Source organism: Zalophus californianus, chromosome 3, assembly GCF_009762305.2.
Source record: "Zalophus californianus isolate mZalCal1 chromosome 3, mZalCal1.pri.v2, whole genome shotgun sequence".
Lineage (NCBI taxonomy): Eukaryota > Metazoa > Chordata > Mammalia > Carnivora > Otariidae > Zalophus > Zalophus californianus.
The window spans coordinates 172331796-172350292 of record NC_045597.1 but is presented as its reverse complement, the minus strand read 5'-3'; the positions used below and the strand labels follow the sequence as shown (position 1 = coordinate 172350292).

Below are 18497 nucleotides of genomic sequence, written 5' to 3'. Positions count from 1 at the left end.
ACCCAAGTGTCCATCAATAGACAAAAGGATAAGGAAAATGTGGTATATATACATAGTGGAATATTACACAGCCATAAAAAGGATGAGATCATGTCATTTGAGACAACATGGATGGACCTGGAGGGGATTTTGCTAAGTGAAATAAGTAAGACTGGGAAAGCCAAATACCATATGATTCCACTCATAAATGGAATCTAAAAAAAAAAGTAAACAAACAAAAAGCAGAACTGTAAAGACAGAGAACAAACTGATGGTTGCCAGAGGGGAGGGTGGAGGGGGTTTGGGCAAAATGAGTGAAAGGGAGAGGGAGATATAGGCCTCCAATTATGGAATGTGTAAGACATGGAAATAAAAAGCAGAGCATCAGGAATACAGTCAATAACGTTTTAATAGCAATGTAATGGGACAGATGGTAGCTATATTTGTGATGAACATAGCGTAATGTATAAACTTCTCAAATCACTAAGTTGTTCACCTGAAATTAATGTAACATTTTGTGTCAACTATATTCAAATAACAAAAAACAGAAAACAACCAGTTTGATGGTATAGTATTTTAAAATCTCCACATTTTTAAATCTTTTCTATAAAGAATGTAGATTTGCCAAGTATGCTATGTAGAGGAAATGAAATCAAATTGAACTAAAGTCCTTTGCAATGGAATTGATAGAACGATAACTAAAGAACCTAAGCTGGGGTAAAATGCTAAGTGAAGGCAGAAGGGGTGATAAGATGGTGAGTAAGATTTTAACAGATTAGAGCCCTCAGTGAGGGACAAAATTTGTTGTACTGGATTTACTTAAGACGTGGAAAGACAAACAGATACGTTCAGAAAAGTGTGCTTGGAATTGAGATTTTGGACATGATACATTTACAGTTAATGACAAGGTGTTCAGAGTCTGACTTTAGGAATACGTAGCTGAGGAAAAAAAGGGTGGTGGAGAAAATGCAGTCAAGGAAGTGGTCAGAGTGGCACATGGGCCACATGTATAGAGAAAGACAATGATTCAGGAACTCTAGTCTTCAAAGAATGAGGGAAAGTGGTTGGGAGGTTCTAAGCAGTAAAATCTGTTCCCAGCAGTGAATCTACTTTAGGATTTCAGTGGAATGCTGGTGTAATTTGGAGTTTAATACCTCTCATTTGATCCATGATCCCTCAATCAATTCTGAAAGTCAATTTTTTTCCTTAATGACCTTTAAACTGAAGCTGACTTAGACATGATTTCCAGGGGCACTCCTTATCAAACAACCTGGATCCATAACCTCTGACACCTAAGGGTAGAAAGTGCAGGGAAAGATACCTAGGGACAGAAAATGCAGACTGGACTTAACCTTTTTCCGTACCTTTATGTTTTATTAGTATTTGGCTTTTTGATGTTTTCATTTTGATTTTATGGCCATTTTGATATACAAAATGTGTTATATTTATTTCTGTTATGGATAGACATTCTAAGCCAGCAGGTTTTCCCTTATTACTTAGACTTGCATTCCCAGAGAGTTATGTCTGTCCTCTAATCTGATTTCAATACCCTTCCTATCTCTCACATCCCTCTTGGGGGATGCAACAAGAGCTACTAGAAGGCCTGATGGAATCTCCAGCAGGTCAGACTACTTCCTGGAAAATTAAATGTGGAGGATACTCTGATAGGGATACCTTACTCATTTTCTTGCTATGTGTTTTTACGTAGTTGTTGGTTTGTTTTGTTTTTAATTTATATTGAATTTTCTGTGTCCAGCGATTACTGTCAATTTTTTTAATTTTTGTTTTTGCTTTACAAAATGGACTTAGTAAAGCCCTTTCATAATTCCTTAAAATGTTTCATTAATTGTTTACTTTAAAAAAAGAAGTTTTAAATAAGTATCTATTTCCAATGGGAAGATTAGTCAGAAATAAAAATATCAGAATCCTAATAATACAACATAGAAATACAATTCAATTTACATAGCTTTTTAGGACCATACAAAACCATTATATGTTGTATATTTGCTTCTGTGATTCTTGGTTGCTAGCTAGATAACACTGAATTTTACATTTGTGATTTCTGCTTACAAATCTAAAATTGTAGAACTTTCCTAAATTATGTTTACATAAATAGCTAAATGCATTTTTAACTAGTAATGCAACTTGAAGTCATTTCCCTAAAGCATCAAATAATTAGCAAGTCTAATTCTAAATATTCAAATTTCTGCCTGCTATATATGCACTGTATAATGCATTTATTATGACAGCTTTGTTTGATAGTTTGTTTGAATGTGAACTGTGTCACAATGCCACGTCCTTGAGTAAAAGTCTTTGTGCTCTTTCAGTCACTGCTACCTCCTAATCTCTTGACATTCTTTGGCAAGTATGTGAAATAAAAGTTTTCAAAACAATTAACATATGTGACCAAAAATTTCACCCGTGTCAGTTATCATCATAAAATATAATTTCCTTAATAGTTATTAAACATTTACAGCAAAGAAGAGATAAGTTAATGGAAGCATTTAATGGGGCCTGGGGATGTTGATTTGGAATAGTGTGGTAATAGTCCTTTGGTATGGACAAAGTGTATAAACAAAAACAGGTTAGCCACTTTGATGTTGGACACCTGGACCTCATATACATCATCTTGCCTTTTAACTATATGTACTTAATGTATGTGTCCCTTGATTGCTAAATGAATAAATTTAATTTGGCTAATTTTATATTTATTAATTTTATTATTTGGGATGTTAAATGGCATGTCTTTTTTAGCTATGTTATTGCTTACCAAAATAAACTGCCTGACTCACAAAATAATTTATTTCATTTTAGTTTCCATTGAATTTTCTTAGGGTATGTGAAACTATAAGCCATTTAATAGATTTTTAGCATAAATATCCTATATCATATGGGTTCACAATGCTTAAATGACTCTATACTCTGCTAAAAATAAAATTTTACTTGGTACCTAGAAACAAGCCATAATATATTGGCTCAACAAAGTCAATTAAATGGAAATTACTTAATAAGATGAATTTGTTAAAATATAATTGTAGTTGAGCCCATCACTAACATTCCAGGTGTCAATCACAATGCCACCAGTATAATTTTAGTTGGAGCAAATAACATTCCTTTAGAAGAAATACTTTTAGTGAACATTTTTCTTCTGCCTAAAAGAATAATAATAGCATGATAGTATCAGAATTTTGACGATGCTGTCATTTTGAAGTTAGAGGTAGGTAATCTATCAGATTGATTTTTTAGCTAATTGGGAAAGAAGAGGGGTATGGAATTAAGATTTACACTCTACTGGGAATTTAGAGACAAATTAAAATGTTAGGTATAATTAAATCATAGAGTTTGAAAGGACTTGAGAGGTCATCTATCAGTCAAGTAGCTTTCATCTGAGAAAGAACAAACTTAAATCATCCTTCCATGAGTATTATCTGTACCGTTTTAAAGACGACCTCAATTAGCTTAGTGACTCAAAGCAGTGTTTAATAATCTTCATAGTTGGTGAAATCATCCTGATATCTGAATACCTCAAGCTGTGGATAAACACTTCTGCTATGTCATCAGTTTATTTGGAAAAAGATATATTTGGAACCTTTCAATGAGTAATTGAAAAGCTGTCAAATCAAGGTTGCTCTGTTTTAACCTGAAGAAAGTCTATTTTTCTTTGATGGCTTTTTTATTCTTGGGTTTCCTTTCAAGCATTTTCATTATTTTTATGATTCTACATTAATATTTACAAGTTTATATCCCATTTACTTTCTTGAGCCCGCATTAGACAAGATGCTTTTAAAAATGTGTTTAAGTGGAGTTAAAGATAGAATTCCTCATTGTTCCTACCACTGTATATTGTGTGTGTTTTTTAAACTTCTACAACCGAAACTATCTATATATTTTTTCCATTGTCATAATTAATTCTGGAATTTGTTCTCCTTGCCCTGTTAACTTACCATTTTCTCCTGGTACTTTGTTTCAGTAAAATTAACTTGTATATATGAAATATTAAAAGTATTCATTGGGAGAACTGAACTCACCCTAGGAGTGAAGGTGGCATCATTGATAGAATGCATGTGACCATAAAGTGACTGCTCACAGTTACCCTAGGAAGACAAAGCAGAAATAAAATCAAATAAATTCCATTCAATATGTGAAAGAAATCAAAAGGTAATTAATTTTATTTGTTTTAAAGTATTGCGTTAAGTTTCCTTATATCAAGACAGTGTTCCTCTCAACTTTTCTTCCTTAGGGATTTCTCCCAACCCTGGCAGATATCTTAGCCTCTATGCAGACTAGGTTGGAAGTATGACAGAGTTAATACCCCTTCCTCCATATACCTTGACAAATGGGGGATGGGAATTAGTGATTAATGCCTGAAAATCTGATCCTTTAGAGCTGAGCTGTCCAATCGAGTAGTCACTAGCCAGCCATTTATATGACTATTTACACTTAAATTAATTGAAATTAAATAAAATTATGGGGCGCCTGGGTGGCTCAGTTGGTTAAGCAACTGCCTTCGGCTCAGGTCATGACCCTGGAGTCCCAGGATCAAGTCCCGCATCAGGTTCCCTGCTTGGCGGGGAGTCTGCTTCTCCCTCTGACCCTCCCCTCTCTCATGTGCTCTCTCTCTCTCTCTCATTCTCTCTCTCAAATAAATAAATAAAATCTTTAAAAAAATAAATAAATAAAATTAAATAAAATTAAATAAAATTAAAAACTCAATTCCTCAGTCACACTAGCCATATTCCAGGTGGCTATTATAGCAGACAATGTGGACGTAGAACATTTCCATCATCAAGAAAGTCCTATTGGACAGTGCGGTTTAAAGGAATGCTTCTAAGGCTGTGTGTTCTACAATTATTCATCAGAGAATCCTCAGCAGGATTTAGCCTTAGTTGCCCACAGGGCAAATGGATCAAGAATGTATCCTTTATTGGGTCTTGCTCTCTTCTTTAGCTCACTCCTTGCTTCTTCACTTCTACTTCCTGGGACAGCAACCAAATAAACTGCTTATACCCCTCAACCCCCACAAAAAAAGTATTGCTTTAGTCCAATAATAAAGTTAATACATTCTCATGATTGAAAATACTAGCTTTTGCTATCAGCTACCATTCAGAATCAGTCAAGGCTATGTTGGTAAGTGTGTCATCACTGCTTGTCTGTGCACTGGAACTCTAGTATCCTCACTTTTACACTATTGAGCTGGTGGTGAAATTTCACCATATGACTCCATCTTGCAATTAGCATAGTTTTCAAGCCATGGGGCCAAGTAGTGAAGCCCTTATAGAGGGTGCTTGTTTTCAGCACATCATTGCCATCACTGCTGGGGATGTGGGGTTCTTTTTTTGTTTGTTTTAGATTATGAGATCATGTTTTAATTCCTGAGTTTCCACAGTTTGGCATTAATATCATTATATGTATAAAAATGTTATAAAACATTTTTAACACAAACTAAGCATTTGTTTTATGAAAACTATATTTCACATCTACCCATTCTCGTCATCTTTTCCAAATAATAACTAAAATTAAAATTAACTACAAAAATTTCCAAATTTCAGTTTAAATTATTTCAAGCAAATTGGGCTCATAACACATTACACAGGGGCTTTAAATGTGGGGAGTTTTCATTTTGACACCAATGTTCAAAGGGCATTCTTAATTATCTTAGGGAAATAACACAAATTTTGTAGAAGAACCAGAGAGAGTTATATCTGGAATATTGTTTGTAGATTCTTGTTATGGGCTAAATTTCAGATTTAATTCAACAATGTATTCATTCAACAAATATTTTTGAGCAATTAATCTATGTCAGGCACAATTCTAGGTGCTTAGGATCTGTCAGTGAATAAAACAAAGAACTGTGTCTCCATCAACCTTATTTTATAAGGGGAGAGGGTGGAAATAGATATTTTAGAAAGGTATAAAGTGTGTTAGAAGATCATAAGTATTGTGAAAAGAAGAAAAGTCAGACAGGGTAAGGGGTATTATGAGTTTTGGGATTGAGGGGCTAAGGGCAAACCAAATTATCAAGTAGAATGATATGGTTTGACTACACTCAAAAAGTAAGGTTTGAACAAGGATTGAAGCAAGCCAAGAAGACATCTAGAAAAAAAAAACTATTCCAGGAAGAAAGAAAAGGTAGAGCAAATGTCTCAAAGATCGGAGTTTACCTGGTGTGTTTCTACAATAGCAAGGAAGCCAATGTGGATGGAGACAAATAAATGAGAAGTAGAGTAGGCTTGCTAAAACGCTTCATCTACTCTGATTACTTAGTCCTAAACCATTACGGCTGGAGGAAAGATTACATAAAAGATTACAAAATGAGATCGGAAAGATAGAGGATCATCAGCATGTCTCCTCATTGTTATAGGACATTCATGGAATAGTTTGGAACTAAGCAAAGTTGGAAAGGTTTTATAACTAAGCTCTATTGAGTCCTCACTATCGCCATTGTGTTCAGCAAGTTAAACTTCAAATATTTATTTACAGAATTAATACATACAATCCCTTTTCACAGAATGCAAAATTTCCCCACAGGAATTTAAATTTCACAAAAATATGTTGAAATACTTTGGCACTCTTTCAGGATCTCCCCTACCCATGTTATTCTGGTTCACTATCTTGACGCTGCTACAACTTTAAACCAATTATGCTGAGAACTTCAAATCCTCTAAATTACCAAAGTAGAAATAAATTACTTACAAAGCCAAAAAGGCAAAGTGTAAGATATTATAAGTTTTCATATATTATCTTAGGAACTTTTATAGTCAATTTTCTTTTAGAATTAATATCATATATAGTTGTATAATATTACACCTGCATAGTGAGTGCTAATATTTAAAAAAATATATATTTAAATTAGCAAAATGTTTTTTTGCATTATAAAAGTTTTACATTTGGTGCTCTGCTAAAGTGAGAATCTCTAAACTCTTTGATTAATTGTTAAGGAAAATGGAGTTTTCTGATTCAAATCCTGAATGCCAAGTTTTAATTCAAAGTGGAATCTCTAAGGCACTCTTGAAAAGCCCTGGAAATATGGGGCTATAATGGAAATGCTGACGGACCACATTTGTGCTGCTATAACAAAACCTGACTTGAAGATAAATGTTTCATGAATTAAGAAAAGTTAAAAAAAGCTTTTCTACCCAGCTTTGTTCCCAAGATAAAAGTGAATCTACTCTTTTTGTGGTACAGGGAATATGTGGGTTACTAATATTCTAGTCTGCAAACAGCCTTAATCAAAAGCAATACCCAAACCAGGATGTTAAAATTTGGAATATCTTCTTTGGTGAATTCTTGTCAGGATTGTTTTCTTTCAAAGAAGTGGAAAGAAAATGTAAAAGAGGGAAGAGTCTTATAAGAAAAAACCCATGTGACCCAATATGTCATTGCTCCAGTATTTGATTCTCTCAGAGAAGCTACGTGCAGTGATGATTGCTATCACTGGTCCTGGGAATAGAAACGTCTGGGACTTAGTTCTTGGATCTGCTACCTGATAGCTGTGGGACCTTAAACAAATTGCTTCACTTCGCTGTGTGTCATTTGCCTCATTTAGTTCTCAAAACAAACCTAGAGTAATGGTATTTAACCTCTAGGTTTGTTTTGAGAATTGAATTGGAAGATGCATGTGAAATGTTGGTGGCATGCCTAGCACAAAGTAAGAGCTTAACAAACATTAGCTCTTAAGCTGCAACATAAACCACGGAAATGCTGATGACTTCCAGGCCATTTCTGCCCTTAGCTCTCTCTTTCTTTAAAGAGCCCAGTAAAGAGAAGTAGAGGCATCAGTGCTGCTCTTTCTGCTTGTCCATCAGATTCACTCCCTCTGTGGCACTGCCCTAAGTCTGTGCCCTGCTTCCTACCAATCACATCACCGTGGGCACACAGCCCTCTGGCGTCTGGTTGGATTCAGCCAGAGGGAAGCACCAGCAGGATATGAAAAAGCAGAAAGATATAGAGGGCAGATAAATGACTACTTGAGCTCCCTTCCTGTTCAGCTGTGATTTTGTCAGTGGTCCTATTTTCTACCTAATCCCACTCATGTTATGTGGGCCCTCTCCCAAGACTACAGCTCCGCCGTATCCAGTAATGTTCTCCTTCCCTTGCCCCTTCAGGCTTCCCATTGTTGCTAGCCCTTGGGTGCCGTGTTTGTTCCCTTAACACTATTCACATCTCTGTAAACATTCGACTTGGGTTTACTTCGTGTGTCATCTGTTTCCTGCTGGTGATACGGCATGTCAGACAGAATATGCAAAAGACCTTTTGACTTACTACTTCTCAACTGCCTATCTTTACACTTGCCAAGTCTTTCCCTCTAAGTAAATGGCACTACCAGTTGCTCAAACAAACAAAAAAACCTTAGGCAATAACACATCTGAGAATTAGAATACTTCTCCTTCTACCCCCACCCCTACACATCCCTCATCCAGCACATCAGCTTTTTCTTCAACATAAAGCCCTACTATGCCCACCTCTGTCCCTTTTTTACCATTACTACTCTGTGCAGGAAATCAGCCATCATACTGAGCCCAAAGACAGTAGGAGCATCCTTATTGGTCTCCTTGCTTCTACTCTCACCCCACTGCCCATCTATTCCTCTCATAGCCAGTAGAGTGATCAATAAAACCTGGATCAGATCATGCCATGCTCCTGGTAACAGCCACCTGAACAATTACCATCATACTCAGAATAAATTCCAAACTCTTTTTTTTTTTTAGATTTTTATTTATTTATTCACGAGAGACAGAGAAAGAGAGAGAGAGAGAGGCAGAGGGAGAAGAAGGCTCCCAAGGAGCAGGGAGCCCGATGCGGGACTTGATCCCAGGACCCTGGGACCATGACCTGAGCTGAAGGCAGACACTTAAGCATCTGAGCCACCCAGTACCCTAAATTCCAAACTCTTTACTTTGTTCCAAAGGCTCCATACTGTTTGGCTCCTGTTTGCCTATTGCACCTCATCCTTTACCATTCTTCCTTCTCATGCACGGTGCTGCATGACTATATTCATGTTTCTGCATGGTCAGGGCTTTCTGAGCAAACAGTACGACACCTGGATTAAAGGATGATTGAATAACAATCCAACCATAAAGACAGAGATCTCTGGAGAAATTTAGGTGCATCTCTCTCTGAGGTATTCATTTACATTTCAGGGGTTGCAAGCCTAGAGGCTTATCTCTTCTCTTCCCAGAGAGGATCTATTTACATTTCCAACAAAGATTTCTCCCTCTCCCCATCACCTTGCCTCCTGGGAGGGGCACAAGGGCTCTGACTTTCATAATTTGGGGGTTCCTTTTCATGATACATGACCTCACTGCACCTGTGGGGTACGCCTGGCTCTCGCAGCTTCTCTCCATGGGGAATGCGGAAATGGCAAATCAACATAAGCTGCTCAGTGAGTAAATGGTCTGATCACTGATCCAGAAACCTCCTGTTTCCTGTCAGGATCAATAAATAAGTAAATCTAGTGACAAAAACAACACTATCATATTAGCCTTCCTCTTCTTCTAATAGGCCTAGGATGTTCCTGACTTTGAACGTCCTGTTTTTCTCTACCTTGGATGTTTTCATGTAGCTAAATACACGTCTTTGTCCTTCTTCCCATGCTGCTTTCAACACAAACACAACATTTTCAGTGATGTCTGATATCTAATATTCCTGCCTCCTCTCCCATATCCTCTCCTATAGTAGCAGAAACTTTTATAAAATCCCTTTCCTTTTTCTCTTGGGCACTCAGGCAGACTTGCGGTCAGCTGTGACAACGTGACTGACTTCTGTCCAGTGCATGTAGGCCTGGCCCTTAAAATATCCCACACAATCCTGTAAGCTCTTTATTGTTATCTGCTTGCAGACTCTACACAGAAGTGTTCTGGAAGATGGAAAAACACAAATGGAACTAGCCTGAGTTTCTGAACTACCATAAGGAGAAAAGCCACCAATCAGGACTTTCCAACTAGACATTCCATCAGTGAGAACTAAGCTTCCAATGTGTTAAGCCCCTGAATTCTGGGGATTAAGTGGGCTTCCCACAGGTGTTGGTACCCAGTGAATAGGCCACCCTGTTTTATTTTTTTCATGTCACTCATCATGATCTAAAATCATTTAAGAATTTGTTTCCTTGTTTATTGTTAGTTTCTTCCCACTAGAATATAGTTCCACAGGAGAAACTTTTTAGAAATTTGTCTTGCCCACCAGTCTTATTATCCCCAAAGCCCAAGACAGCTGTGGTAGGATTTGATAAACAGTTTTTAAGTAAAAAAGTAAACAGTTACAGAGTGATCACAACCAAAAATTGGAAAAAAATCTACCCTCACCAGATACCTCATTTTTGGTTAAATAGCTTGGTCTTCTTCCCAATATTTATTTTCATTTTGATTAGTCATGCCATATAATGTGCACAGTCTTATTTTTCTCAACTCCTTTCCCACAACATGGTTCTAACCCAGTAGCATATTTACCCATTGACTATGTCATTGTCTCTAAACAAGTACATGGAGATAGTTGATGACTCCTGGGGAAGGAGGCAGCTTTACATTGATTCAGTGTTTATTATGTAACTAAAGCCTTGTGCTAAGTGCTTTATTTATTATCACATTTAATCCTCACAACAATTCAACAACGTGGGTACTATTGTAACCTATTCTAGAGATGAGAAAACAGAAGCACTAATCCATCATGGCAGAGAAAGAGTGCCAAAGGCAAGACAGTAACTCCTCTTTGTGTAATTACAAAATCATCTAACTCTCAATGTGCAAGAATTTGAAGGGAGAAAGGTAGAGGCAGCTTTTCAATGCCATTTGCCAAATTTTTCCAATGTTTTTCCTTTCTGTAGATGTACACCTTCTGCCCCTCTCCCCCTCCCCCCCGTGGTTGTGTGGGGCCACATAATGATTTCTGGCCCAAGAGTTGTGAGTGGAAATGACATGTAATAACCTTCTCCTGTTCTCTCCAACTCCACCTGTCTAACGGCAAAGCAATTAAGGTGCCTGCTAGATCATCCTGGATCCTAGGTGAGTCAGTGAGCAGAACCTCCCCTTCCAACCTACAGAGGACACAGACCCAGAGCAAGATATAAATATTGCTGTGTTTTAGAGGTTGTATGTTTTTTTTGTAACACAATCTAGCCTTACTTGACTGACATAAACCCAATGCAGGAAGTTTAATCTTATTGAAACTTTTCTACTATTAATAGTGCCAATGTGAAAAGCTGAAAAAATATTAAAATCATACTTGTTAGAAGCCTAATACTCAAGACAAAAGAAAAGCTTAAAAACTCTTAAAAATTAGTTCTACAATAAAATCATAAAATAATCATAAAACATAAAATAACAAATATTCATAAACTAAGCAGCCAAAAATACCATCACTAAAATCATTAAAGAACTAATATTCACTAACTTAGTTTCTCCTTGTAAGGACTTATTTATTTGACCAATGGATTCAATATTCTTTTGGAAAAAAAAAACAAAGCAGACTTTAAAGTAAGCCTCCCCAACTCACAGTTTTTGCTTTTGTTTTGTTTGCTTTTGTTTTGTTTTTGCTTTTGTTTTTAGCTTTAACAAAGCTATCTTTTAAAATGTCTTTTTGATGTTTTAAAGTGTGTTTAGTGGCATACAACATATAACTTACACACAGGAAAATGCACAAATCTTAGGGGCTCAATGAATTTTTATTATACATAGATAGAATTTTTATCTGTATGTATCTGTGTAACTGCCATTTAGATTAAGATATAGATCATTCCCATCACCTCAGCAAGTACCCTCATGCCCTTCTTAGTAAAAACATCCCAACAATTTTTTTTATCAGCATTACTGTATTGGAGAAAAGGGATATAGGAATATGGTTGAATACTTAAATAGTACAGGAGATTATCTAATGAGAAGTTAGTCTCCTATCTCAGGCCATCCCAGATGCAACCACTGTAATAGTATCTTTTGCATATTTCCTGGGATAGTCTGTACACATACATTCACTTTTCTTTACTGTGTCATGTTATCTACCTCAATTCTTACATAAATGAAATCACACTATTGAGCATTTTATTGAGGGAGGTTGTACACTGTAGTGAGAAAAAATGTGATACTAGAATAAAATTGCAGCATTTAGAATTCAGTTTATTGGAAAGTGACTGTTATCTCTCTCATTTATATAAACACCACACTAAATACTTTGCACAGAGTAACTCTTTTAATCTCTACTGTATGAAACTGGTAATATATTAAATTCCCATTTATAGTTGGAGAAATTTGTATAAAGAATTAGCACAATGCCTACACAAATAAGAGATATTACCAATTGTAGATTAATTTGTAGTCTTTTCTATTTCTTCTACTTATATTTTGTTGGCCACTGAGAATTAAAAAAAAAAAAATCACCACTTTCCTAGGAAAAGACTCATCGTCATGGTAACAAACACCAGAACTAGTTTTAAACTTGTCCAATCAATTAGTAACAGTTCCATAGCCCTGCTTACAAGTAAACAACCAGAACTGGTTTTAAAACTAATTAATCAATGACAACTAACTTCTGTGAACACTTCTCAAAAAGCCAAATAGCATCAGACTCATGATTTGGAAATTCAGCCAACTGGCCAAAGATTCACTACAGTGCACACGTTCCTAAAGCTCATATTAACCTTCTTCCACCTCGATAACAGACAAAAAGTAAGTCTTTATAACCAACACAAACCACTTTTCTAAGACTGACCGAACCCACTCCTACTTCTGTAACCAACTTTCCAAAATTAACTCTCCACAAAAACTGGATATAAAATCAGCAATTGGATCTGCTCAATTAGTATAACTCTTTTTCACTGAAGTATATGATAAATTCAGTTTTTATTTATTTATTTATTTTTGGTTTCAGATACTGACTGGTGGTCTCATCCTTTGACACCACAGAGAGGACTAAGGGTGTTTTAGTTGGCTGGGGCCACCATAACAAAGTACCATAGACTGGTGGCTTAAACAACAAAAATGTATTTTCTCACTGTTTTGGAGGCTCGAATATGATCAAGGCATTGGCAGGTTAGTTTCTTTCTGAGGCCTCGCCCTGACTTGTAGAAGGCTGTGTTCTCCCTATATCTTCACATGGTCTCACCTCTGTGTGTGTCTGTGGTCTAATCTGCTCTTAAGACCATCCATCAGATTGGAATAGGGCCCATCCCAATGACCTCATTTAACCTTAGTTACCTCTTTAAAGACCCCATTTCCCAATACAGTCACATTTTGAAGTACTAGAGTTAGGACTTCAATTCCAAGGACACAATTCAGCCCAAACCAAAGGGTCAGAGATATCTTTATTGTAATATTTATAAAATATCTTAGGAGTGCAATAGATAGCTATTGGGACAGTACCTTTTTGTAAGAGTCAAACTGTGAGATTATTTTATAGTATTTATTATATTGTATATAGAATTTACATATGTTACATCAATGCACTTTGACCTACTATGCAATTTCAAAATGAAAAGTTGAATTTTATGTCATATTTGAGCATATATCTAAGCAGATGAATATTATGCATGCATATAATATAATGGTTAAGAGCACAGGGTCTGGAGTGACACTGCTTGGATGTAAATTTGGGCTTTGCCACTTAATATGTCCTTGGAACACTGTGAGCCTCAGTTTTTCATCTGTAAAATAGAAATAATATGAGTATCTACATGAAGGTGCCATTGTGAGGACTGAAGTTAATTCATGTAAAATGCTTACATTGCTGCCTGGGACATAGCCAAGTGCTCAGTAAATGATAATTATTACATAGTAACAATATGCAGATTACAAATTCTGTGAGAGCAGAGATGACATCTATTATCTTCATCACTTTGTAATGTTAACTACAGAGATGAGTTGGCTCATAAGAGGTATACAATAAATATTTTTGAAATAGTTTACACACACACACACACACACACACACACACACACACACACACACACACACGGGCCATTTCCAGGCAAGTTACTAAGCAGTTTTGATAAGTTTTCCCGTCACCAACTTTTCTTTCCTTCACCACATGACCTCCACCTTTTCAAGGCAATTCAGATGAAAGGGGTAACCTCTCACGATTTTTTATTTTATGAAAGAATCCTCATGGAGAGGGACTCTAGGAAGTGGAGCCCTCATCACTGAGTTTCACACCCATTTGACAGTTGCACAGAATAAAGTTTTATGTACGTTTTGCCCCTGCCCATAGCACCCTTTCTACTCAGTCACCTCATCAGTCCTGCTACACCCTCATGTCACAATACAGAAGCACTGTCTCCTCATAGTAGTATTCCTGTGTATATTTCTAGAAAATAATTAAAGTAAAATACCTAAAAATGTTTAAGAAAAATTACCTAAATAAAACTTACTGAAGCTAAAGAGAATTATACTGTGTAATTGTATTCTATGCATTTTTTAACACATATTTTTTTAAGATTTTATTTATTTGAGACAGAGAATGAGAGAGAGAACACGAGGAGGGGAGGGTCCCAGGGAGAAGCAGACTCCCTGCTGAGTAGGGAGCCTGATGCGGGACTCGATCCTGGGACTCTGGGATCATGACCTGAGCCTAAAGCAGTCACTTAACCAACTGAGCGACCCAGGCGCCCATATTTTATGCATTTTTATTTCAAATTTTAGGACCAAGGAAAATTACTATCAAAGAAAACAAAGCGAAATGTGTCCATTACCAGCTAGATGTAGCTATTTCTATTATAGCTACTGCCTTAGTTATCAAGTTTAAAAATTAATGTCCAAGAATTTTATAAAGGTCCTTTTTTAATTGAACAGGGTCAAACATTTAATATAATAATTTATATAACATTCACATTTTCCGCAAATTTTTTTTTACCTTTTTTTCTCCTTTAATAAACACATTGGGTCATATAGAGTTGTCATTTTTTGTATGTTCAAATGGTAAAATATCATTTCATATGCAATTTCATGTGGCTTAATTTAATACATAGTAAAATTATTAATAAATTTTCTAGTTATTTCTAATTTACATCTGCAAATCTTTTTTTAATAACTTTGTGAAACCAAAGAAATTTAACCTTATAGGTTTACAAATTGTTAAAGAAAAACATACTCCATTATTATTACTGAAACAATCTCACTGGCATATAAATTGGAAACAGAATAGTCATTAACAAAGACCTGGTTTTTGTTATTTCATATAAATAACTAACCATGTCTGTGAAAGATTGATTGAAGCTTTTAAAAATGTTTGCTGAATCCATGTGTAATTAAGATGAGTTAAATATGCAAATTAAGTCTAATTAGCTTCATTTATTAATGTTAAGTTTGCCTTGCCTCTACATAATTTCTGCTGTGGATTTTTTTTTTAGTACATAGTATTTTTGATTTCTTTGTTCTAGATTGAACTGCTGAAGAAACAAGCTTTTTTTCTAGAAGGAGAAAAAGCTTTCACATGGAGTTTTGTCTGAGTGCCATTTAGAAGCAAGGGTTTGAAAAAATGTTCCCAGTAGCATGAAAACTGAGTAAATTTTTATTATATGTATTTCCAACCACTTTCCTTTAGACTGTATTTAATTATTCCATTTCATCAAAGCAGCAAACCCTCTGGGAATGTCTTTTGATGAAAATGAGCTTTTGTCACAATATATCCATCACAGTGATTAAGTAGAACAGAGACTGGGTAGAACAGGAGGCATCAAATGAACCAAAGTTGTCTGTAGAAATACCTTTCCCTTGACAAAATATCTAAATTTTCCTGCATTAATAAAACAAACCTCTGTATGTAAAACCACCAGCCTCATGTAGTTTTCATGTGGAAAACATTTAAGTCGGGCGTTTACAGGAAACATAGTTATTGCAAACAAGTCAGAGTTGAGACCTGCTGTGTCGGGCAACAATGCAAGGAAAAACAAAGTGGAATAAGTATTAAAGACAATGATGAATATGGGATGATGTCCTGAAGACAGAAGACATGACAAGAAAGAGCAAAGGGCAAATGTAGGGAGATTACTGAGCAGAGGCAGTGGAACCACAGCCTGAAAAGAGAAGAACTGAAGTTACATGAAGAGTCAACCTAGCAGGACCTTGGAAGTCAGGGGACATGGAGAAGGGAAGAAAAGTAGCAGAGAAGGATGTGAAAGATCTTGCAATGAAGAGAAATACTTCGGAAAACACAAGGGTGAGTGGACTTCTTAGGTGAGGAGATTGTTTCATTGTTAAGAGTGGACTCAGGAATAGACAGGGATGAACTGGATAACTTCAGGTGGCAAGAGCCAAAATGGAAAGGCAAGTGGAAAGTTTTACCAAGTCCAGTTGCAGGACACTGCAAAAGATGTCAAAGCCCAGAGCAAGAGGCAAGAGAAACCAGGAGGAAAGCCAAAAATCAGAGCCAGAAGTAAGTAATCCAGCCAGGATGTTGAAACTAAGGGTGCAGAATAATTAAAAGAGGGCCCTGACCTCGAGAAACCTGATGCAGAGCCAGAGGGAAATGGTCAGAAGACTACTTCCATAGTGGTACAACTTTCTTGAGTTCTAGTGATTTCAGGCTGAGATGATCACACTTGCCCTACCTTCTTCTCGCATCCTTTCTTTAATGCTGCCCTCCTAAGGATAAATAAATAAAATGAGTGGGAGAGAAACACAATAAAAAATATTGAGATTTGAAGCAAATTTAAGAGGTAGACTGAAAATCCTGTAGGTCCTGGTGTAAAGAGGTTGTATTAGTTTCCTAGAGCTGGCATAACAAAGTACCACACAGGGTGGCTTAAAACAAATTTATTCTGTCACAGCTCTGGAGGCTAGAAGTCTGAGACAAAAGTGTCATCAGTGCTGGCTCCTTTTGAGGGCTCTGAGGAAGAATGCATTCTATCTATGCCTCTCTCTCTGTTTATCGTGATGGCTGGAAATCCTTGACATTTCTTGGCTTGCAGATGCAGTGTTCCAACCTCTGCCTCCATGTTCACATGGCATTGCCATCTGTGCTTCCCTCTTATTATAAGGACAACCCCACCCTACTCCAGTATGACCTTATCCTAAACGCTTACATCTGCAAAAACTCTATTTACAATCCAGTACCATTCACAAGTACTGGGGGTGAGGACTGGAACGTATCTTTTGGGGGGACACAATTTAACCAACAACAAGTGGTTTGCTATTACTAGAAAGTTAATTGAAGGATTTAATGCAGTATGCAGCTTAGAGTCTTGGTGTGATCCTACTTCTGGAAGGATCTGACTTCTGAAGATGTCTCAGTTGAATTGTGGTTTTCAGTGAGGGGATGGATAAAGGAGACAGTTGGTTATCCTAAATATATACATGTTCTTTTATCATTTAATTTTTATGTAAATAAATGTTTCCATTTATTTTATCTTACTTTATATTTTACATTATATTTGAAAACATTTAAGAAAATTTTCCTTATGTAGTAATTCTCAAAGTGTGGTCCCAGGCCCAACATTGCCTGAGAAATGGTTGGAAATGCACTTCAGACCCACTGTAACAGAGTTCCATGGGTGTGCCTAGTCACCTGTGTGTGTGTGTGTGTGTGTGTGTGTGTGTTTTCCCCCAAACCTTCCTAGTGAGTCTGGTGTGAGCACCAAGTGATTCTGCTTAGAGAAACTTGCTATGATTAGGGAAGCAGCTGTTAGGTGAGGGCTGGGGTACTTTGACCTAAATAATGTGTCTTGAAGAATTTTATTAACAAAGAGAACCAGTATAACACTGTTACCCTAAGTCATTCATAAAAAATTAGAATATCTTTCCTGTGGTTAGCATTCTTTTAAAAGTCTTGTGTGTTCTGTAAGACTTATTTGAGACACTTCTGGGACCAGGATCTCCTCCTACTAGACTCTCCTATTGGTGGTTTTAAGGCTTCAAGTCTTCAGATCATTCTGCTGCTGATACTCCTCAGTCTCCCACATGCCAGGTGCCCCATGAGTATCATATATTAAATGATGTAACTTATTTATTACAAAAAATATTATCATAAATATTATTATCACCTTTTTAAGAATGAAGAAACAGAGACACCAAGAGGTTAAGTAAAATGCCCACATTTACACAAGAAGTGTCTAAAATAGATTCAAATCCAATTTGACTGATTGCAAAGCCCATATTCCTCCAACTACATACACTATTTTGTGTAATTTAGAAACTTAAATAGCCACTTAAACCAGTCAGAATTAATTTGCTTTTCTATTCTCTTTTCTCATCTAAAGCAAGCACAAAAGGTGTGGTGCCGGGGTTTGGGTTAAAAAAAAGGCAGTATCTTTGCTCTGTTCTCCAGCTCCTAGATTTTCTAAGTCTGAAGTCTGACTGCTAAAATAATGTAATTAATAAAAATAAGTAACAAAGACTATGATATATAAGAGCCCCTATATTGTCTTTCATCTAGTCAATATAAAATGTCCTAGCTGTTTTCTTTTTTTTTTTTTTTTTTTTTTTTTAAAGATTTTATTTATTTATTTGAGAGAGAGCGAATGAGAGATAGAGAGCACGAGAGGGAAGAGGGTCAGAGGGAGAAGCAGACTCCCTGCCGAGCAGGGAGCCCGATGCGGGACT

General features: G+C 36.3%; 1 protein-coding gene across 4 annotated transcripts in view; it reads right to left on the bottom strand.

Annotated features, from left to right (window-relative positions):
* Positions 1–18497, bottom strand: part of SPAG16 (sperm associated antigen 16) — a 968000-nt gene that overhangs the window by 305606 nt on the left and 643897 nt on the right. For all 4 annotated transcript variants that reach the window (XM_027589886.2, XM_027589888.1, XM_027589889.1 and 1 more), the window contains one exon: positions 4008–4073. In XM_027589886.2, the coding sequence (XP_027445687.1) occupies positions 4008–4073 (66 nt within the window). The remainder of the gene's footprint in view (positions 1–4007; positions 4074–18497) is intronic.